The following is a 7176-nucleotide window of genomic DNA, read 5'->3' as shown; positions in this document are numbered from 1 at the left end:
TTTGATCTACCCTGTTCTTGAGAGTTTCCACTGTATTTTGTAGTTCCCTGAATTGATTCTTCATTTCCAGGAGTTCGGTTATACTTTTCTTCATTGTGGCTATTTCTTTAGTGACCTTTTTTTCTAGATCCTGGAGGCTTTTTGTGGTTGCTTTGTGTTGGTTATTGAGTTGTTATTGCAGGTCGGTAAGTGTTCTTATGATCCACATACGAAATTCCTCTTCTGTCATTTTGGTTGCCTGATTTTGGTTGGTGTCCTTTTCTAGGGGGCTGGTGCTCCTCTTTGGGGGTGTGTTTTCCATTTGGTTCTTCATATTTCCGGAGTTCCTTCGCTGATTTCTTCGCCTGTTGATCAGTTGTTGTTTCTTTCCTTTAGGATTTTGTTTGGGTATTCACACACCTTGTTTAGTTTCTGAGCCGGTAGGTGGTATCTGTGGGTAAGATTCGACCACTCCCTGTATAGTGAATCAGTAGGTGCTGTGAAAAGGCTGTGCTGGATGCCCTTCCTGTCAGTAGGTGGCGCTTGCTTGGAGGAACAGGCTACGCTGTAATTTTTGCCTTCTGTTATCAGCTCTTGTTCCTGTAGGGAGGCACTCTAGTGCCTCAGGTGGTCGGTGGGGCCCTGGGACTTCCAGGTGTGTCCTTTTCTCCCCCTCAGAGAGGACTGGTCTTTGAGAGAGTCTCAGTGGAGCTGGGTTGGGTAAGCCTGCCCTCAGGCACCACCAATGCTGTTAGCAGGGGTCAAAGTTCTGTTCTCTGCTTCCAGGAAACGCTGTCAGGGAGGGGCTGGAATGGTCCCACTCAGCCAGAAAGTCTGGGTGTGGGGGTGGGGCTGTCTGAGACCCACAGTCTGGAGCGGGCCTCACTTCTTTCCACACTCCCTAACTCCGCAGCTACTCCTGGGCCTCTGCCAGCAGGCCAGACCACACGCCACCAGGCCTCCCCGGACTCTGATGCCGGCAGGGAGGTTCCCTGCCTAGGTACGCTACCTGGGCTGAGCATACGGCCTCCTTTTGGGAAGAGGGTTGCCCTATATGACGCTGATCTGCCCGTCAAGGCACACACACCTCAGTAGGCTGTTCACATATATCCCTTCTGTGCCCCGGGCAATGTGAGATCTCGGGTCATGGGATCTTTGTCTGCAGGTCTGACCTCTGGGTCCTATAGTTCAAACTGTATTTCCACCAGGGAGAGGAGTGCTGGTCCCAATTCACCCACAGGGGGCCCAAGCTGGGTCTATGTCTCTCAGCCTCAGGGTCTGCACCTTTCTCCTTGGATCACAGGACCAGCAGCTCCTGGGAGGGCTGGCGGGTAGGGAGCCTACAGTGTGAGTTCCCCTTAGTCAGCTGTAGGGTCCCAAAAGGGAAGGTCCCATTCCCTGGAGGTTCCTCCGGCTGGTGACTATATTGTCTCTTTGGGCAGCCGAGGGTAGGGTCGGGGGAGGGGAGGAGGAGGCAATATGGCGTCTGCCGCGTGGCTCGGGTCTGTGCACACGGAGGTGCCCTGAGGGATTTGGGAGGCTGGTGCTGCGTCCGCAACAGGCTCACCGATAGCTGGCGGCGGCTGTCTCTGGGCTGGTGTTTGCAGGTCTCTCCACCCGTTGGGGAGCCCACCAGCAGTCCCAGATGCAAGGGAGGGGAAACAGCACATCACCTACCCTTCCCCCTGGTCTCCGGGCTGCTCCGGCGGTCTCATCTTCCAGTTCTCCTCCCAGCCTCCTCCCGTGGAGTCTCCCGGGGTCTCAGGTACCCCTCCTTCCGGCCCTCGTCCGCTGTATGCTCGTCTTCTTGCTCTTTTTTCTAATTTCTGCTAGAATCTGTCTTTTCTGCAGAGACACTTTGTCTGGCAGTGTTTCTCATCCGCCATCGTCTTCCTCCCCCCTATTATATATTTTTTTGAGACAGAGTCTCGCTTTGTTGCCCAGGCTAGAGTGAGCCTAGCTCACAGCAACCTCAAACTCTTTGGCTCACGCAATCCTGCTGCCTCAGCCTCCCATGTAACTGGGACTACAGACATGCGCCACCATGCCTGGCTAATTTATTCTATATATATTAGTTGGCCAATTAATTTCTTTCTATTTATAGTAGAGACGGGGTCTCGCTCTTGCTCAGGTTGGTTTCTAACTCCTGACCTCGAGCAATCCACCTGCTCGGCCTCAGAGTGCTAGGATTACAGGTGTGAGCCACCGCGCCTGGCCTACATTTTTATTATTTTTAAAAATCTTATTCTTCTCTGTATTGTTGTTCCAATTTTAGCATACAGGCTGCCAAAGCAAGCACAATCTGGGTTTCTTCTTTTTGAGACAGAGTCTCACTGTGTTGCCTGGGCTCGAATGCCGTGGCGTCAGCCTAGCTCACAGCAACCTCAAACTCCTGGGCTCAAGCGATCCTCCTGCCTCAGCCTCCTGAGGAGCTGGGACTACAGGCATGCGCCACCATGCCTGGCTAGTTTTTTCTGTATATGTTTAGTTGGCTAATTAATTTCTTTGTATGTTTATTAGAGATGGGGTCTCCCTCTTGCTCAGGCTGGTTTCCGACTCCTGACTTTTTTGGTTTCTACATTTCTTTGTTTAAAATTTTGTTGTATCTCAAATTAATTTTTCTGGATAGTATGAGGTAGGGAGCTCAACATTACATTTTTTTCTGGTAGCTCTTCAGTTTTGAATCTGTTTTTTACACATTTATTTAAAAAGCTATCTTTATTATATATTTCCCATTTTTATTTGCCTCTATTTCTAGACCCTCTGCTCTGTTCTATTATCTATTCTTGCTAATGGCAGGATTTTACATTGTTTTTTTCATAAAGTATACTACAAAATGTGCAAAGTAGGCATCCTACATGTTTGCCGTGGTAAAAATGATCATAATGAGCAGATTGTACGGGAGTGTGCTGTTATAGGAACCAGTGACATTTGAGGATGTGGCTGTGGCCTTCACCCAAGAAGAGTGGCAGCATCTGGACTCAGCTCAGAAGACCCTCCACAGGGATGTGATGCTGGAGACCTATAGTCACCTGGTCTCAGTGGGTAAGGACAGATTCCTTGTGTACCAATGAATCAAATCCTCCTCATCCTTCCTTCAGAGCTTTCAAGTCCATAAGATTTATGATTTTTCCTTAACAGAGTGTTTTCTTTTATTGTTTTAGTTTTTTAGTTTGTATTTTTTTATATCTGGAATTTATTTTTGTTTATGGTATGAGTTAAGGATCCATCTTTGCTGGGAGGTCCCTGAAATTGCTTCCTTTTTTCATGAATTTCTGAGCTGCCAAGGCCAAGACCATTATAATTTTCTCTTAACAGGGTGTTCATGTATAAAACCAGATGCAATAATTAAGTTAGAACATGGAGAAGCCCCGTGGATTATAGAGAGTGAGTTGTCAAGGTGGATCTGTCCAGGTAAGTGAGCATTGTGTAGATGGCCAAGATGGCTTCTTCTTCTTCTTCTCTGACATTGATGGCCTCCTTGCTTCCTTAAAATTTATGAAGTCCTCCTTTATAACACCCATCCTACAATAGCCACTTTCCTAGTGTCTCTGTCCATTGCCAACTGTTTTGTGTGTGTGTGTGTGTGTGTGTGTGTGTGTGTGTGTGTTTGATTTTACCTCTTTCTTCTTATTTAAGACAGGGAAAAAGGCCTTGAATCTACCCAGGAGATCATTTCTGGAGAACTTTCATCTCAAAGGGAGATAATAGAAAGAACCCCAAAGGATAATTTATTATACTCTATTTTGAAAGTTTGGCATATTGGTAATCAAATAGATAATTATCAAGGAAACAAAGACAGAGTTTTGAGGCAGGTCACAGCCATCATCCATGAAACATTGGCTGAGGAGACAGGCCCTGAGTATAATGCATTTGGAAAAATGTTCAATGGGTACACAGACCTTGATCCTTCAAGTAAAAAGCTCCATAATTTTGATTTATGTTAGAAGAACTTAAAATCTAATTTAGACTCACAAAATTGTGATAGGAACTATGCAAGAAAGAACTCCATTGAGAGATTTGGATGTGGAAGGCCACCTGGCTATAGTGCCTTCTGTTCTGTGCCTGAGAATGAAGGCTTCATTCATATTGGAATAAAGCCCTGTGGAGAGAGTGAATATGAAAAAGTTCTTCATAATAAGCAAGCCCATATTCAGTATAAAAAAGTTCAAGCCAGAGAGAAACTCAATGTTTGTAGTGTGTGTGAGAAGGGCTTTATCAAGAAGTCACAGTTTGTTGTACATCAAAGAATTCATACTGGAGAGAAACCATATGCATGTGGAGATTGTGGGAAAGCCTTCAGTTAAAAATCACACCTCATTGTCCATCAGAGGATTCATACTAGGGAGAAACCCTATGAATGTACTGAGTGTGGAAGGGCCAAGGGAAACCTTACAAATGTTTTGAGTGTCCAAAAGCCTTTTCCCAGAAGTCACATCTCATTATACATCAGCGAGTTCATACCAGAGAGAAGCCCTTTGAATGCAGTGACTGTGGGAAAACCTTTTCTGATAAATCTCATCTTTGTGTACACCAGATAACTCATAATGGAGAGAAGTCCTATGAATGTACTGAATGTGGGAAGACCTTCCCTCAGAAAACTCAGCTCATCATACATCAGAGAATGCACACTGGAGAGAAGCCTTATAAGTGTAGTGAATGTGGAAAAACCTTCTGCTAGCAGTCTCACCTCATAGGACATCAAAGAATTCATACAGGAGAGAAACCTTATGTGTGTACTGACTGTGGGAAGGCCTTTTCCCAGAAGTCACACCTCACTGGCCATCAAAGACTTCATACTGGAGAAAAACCTTATTTGCGCACTAAATATGGAAAATCCTTCTCTCAGAAATCACCTCTTATTATACACCAGAGAATTCGTACAGGGCAGAAACCCTATGAGTGTAGAGAATGTGGCAAAATCTTCTCCCAGAAATCACCCCTTGTTATTCATCAGAGAATTCACACAGGGGAGAAACCCTATGAATGTGCTGAGTGTGGGAGGGCCTTTTCCCTGAAGTCACATCTCATTATACATCAGAGAGCTCATACTGGAGAGAAACCATATGAATGTAGTAATGTGGAAAGGCCTTCTGGGAGAAGTCTCCACTCATTATTCACCAGAGAACCCATACTAAGGAGAAACCCTCTGAATGTGCTGAGTATGGGATGACCTTTTCCTGGAAATCACAGATGATCACATATCAGAGAACACACACTGGGGAGAAAACTTCCAAATGCAGTGACAGTGCGAAGGCCTTCTGCCAGCATGTATACCTCACTGGACATCAGAATCCATCTAGAAGAGAAACCTTATATATGTACTGATTGTGGGAAAGCTTTTTCACAGCAGTCAGACCTCATCGTGAATGGGAAAACTCACATTGAACAGAAATCCTATGGATATGTTGGACATGAAAAAATGCGGCAATTTCTCAGCTGTAGAATAGACTCATATATTTCTCAGTATTCTGATTACCCCTCCACAGAATGATCTGGTTAGGCCCTCAGAGTGTTTTCAACACAATAAATATGGAATCAATTTACTCACCCTCAAATTATCTTGGCTCCCTTCATAGAATAAATGTGTCTGGAACAATTAGCATTGCTTTGGTATTGCCTGGTCCTTAAATGTTTTATAGAATTCTCCTGTGAGTTTATCTGGGTGTGGTACATTATTTGAAGGGTATCTCTTTATTATCTTTCTCTCTTTTTTCCATCATATTTTTTCTGTTTAAATTATATATGTACTATATAGGCTGGGCGCAGTGGCTCACGCCTGTAATCCTAGCACTCTGGGAGGCAGAGGCAGGTGGATTGCTCAAGGTCAGGAGTTCGAGACCAGCCTGAGCAAAAGTGAGACCCCATCTCTACTATAAATAGAAATAAATTAATTGGCTAACTAAAAATATATATATATATATGTATATATATATATATATATATATATATATATATTAGCCAGGCATGGTGGTGCATGCTTGTAGTCCCAGCTACTTGGGAGGCTGAAGCAGGAGGATCACTTGAGCCCGGGAGTTTGAGGTTGCTGTGAGCTAAGCTGAAGCCACGGCACTCCAGCCAGGGCAACAGAAATGAGACTGTCTCAAAAAAAAAAAAATAAATAAATAAAATAAAAAAATAAATTATATATGTACTATATAATTTATATAATACATATCTATTGCTATATTAATATATAGATATAGATATATGTAATTTAAAAAATCATTTATTTCTTCAAGGTTCTTAATATATTTGCATAATTTTGAGCAAAGTAGTCTCATGGTTAATTTACTTTATATCTGTGGTTGTTTTTCCAGTATCGTTTCTCATAGAGTGTATTTGTGATTTCTTTTTCTTCATTTAAGTAAAGTAATGCTAATGTTTTATTTGTTTTACTTCCCCAACTACCTGTAGACCAATTCTTGCATTTATATTATTTTTCCATTTTCTAATTCATTCACTTATGGTTTTATTTCATTAAAATTCTTCCATCTGCTTTTCTGCTTTTTATTTTTCTAACTTCTTTAGTTGAAGGTGTAATTTAATTAATCAAACACTGTCTGATTTATTATAGGTGTATTTTGGGCTGTGTATTTTAATCTGAGAACTACTTTAGCCATTTGTGGTCCAATCTGAGAGTATTCTTTTTTCAGTAGGTAAACTCTACTGTTTAGCTCAATTTTGTTTGTAAATATGACTGATCTATTTGGTCTTAGGTCTCCCAGTATATTTCCTATTGTGTGTCTTATTTTCATTGCTTTTTTTTTTTTTTTTTTTGAGACAGAGTCTCACTCTGTCACCCGGGCTAGGGTGCCATGGCATCAGCCTAGCTCACAGTAATCTCAAACTCCTGGGCTAAGGGATCCTCCTGCCTCAACCTCCCAAGTAGCTGGGATTACAGGTGCTTTTATGTCTTTTAACTTTTCATCAGGTGGTCCTGAGTTCCTTTGCACTGTTTTGGATGTGTTAATTCTGTTTCAGAGCATAGCAAACAGAGGAGCTCCTCTAAAGTGTTTTCCTAAAGGTTTAGGAATCTAAACCTAATTCTGATATCCAAATCTTGATAATTCATAATACCTGGGAAATGAGATTTGAGGCTGCAAAGAAGCATGATGGCAGGCCTATGGCTATACATGTTCAGAGGACTTTTTTACCTTTCTATTCAATGCCAAGATTTTAGATACATAAGTTCAC

The 7176-nt window shown here is 42.8% G+C and overlaps 1 protein-coding gene across 1 annotated transcript; it reads left to right on the top strand.

Annotated features, from left to right (window-relative positions):
• Window positions 1–496: 496 nt before the first annotated feature.
• On the top strand, window positions 497–5536 carry ZNF630 (zinc finger protein 630). Its single transcript, XM_012738104.3, is given in 6 exon segments — window positions 497–511; window positions 2898–3024; window positions 3298–3393; window positions 3619–4359; window positions 4362–5054; window positions 5057–5536. Coding segments are annotated over 6 exon segments (1923 nt in total). The 3' UTR covers window positions 5308–5536.
• The last annotated feature ends 1640 nt before the right edge of the window (window positions 5537–7176 follow it).

This window comes from Microcebus murinus, chromosome X, assembly GCF_040939455.1.
Source record: "Microcebus murinus isolate Inina chromosome X, M.murinus_Inina_mat1.0, whole genome shotgun sequence".
Classification (NCBI taxonomy): domain Eukaryota; kingdom Metazoa; phylum Chordata; class Mammalia; order Primates; family Cheirogaleidae; genus Microcebus; species Microcebus murinus.
This window is presented reverse-complemented; position numbering and strand designations above follow the sequence as displayed.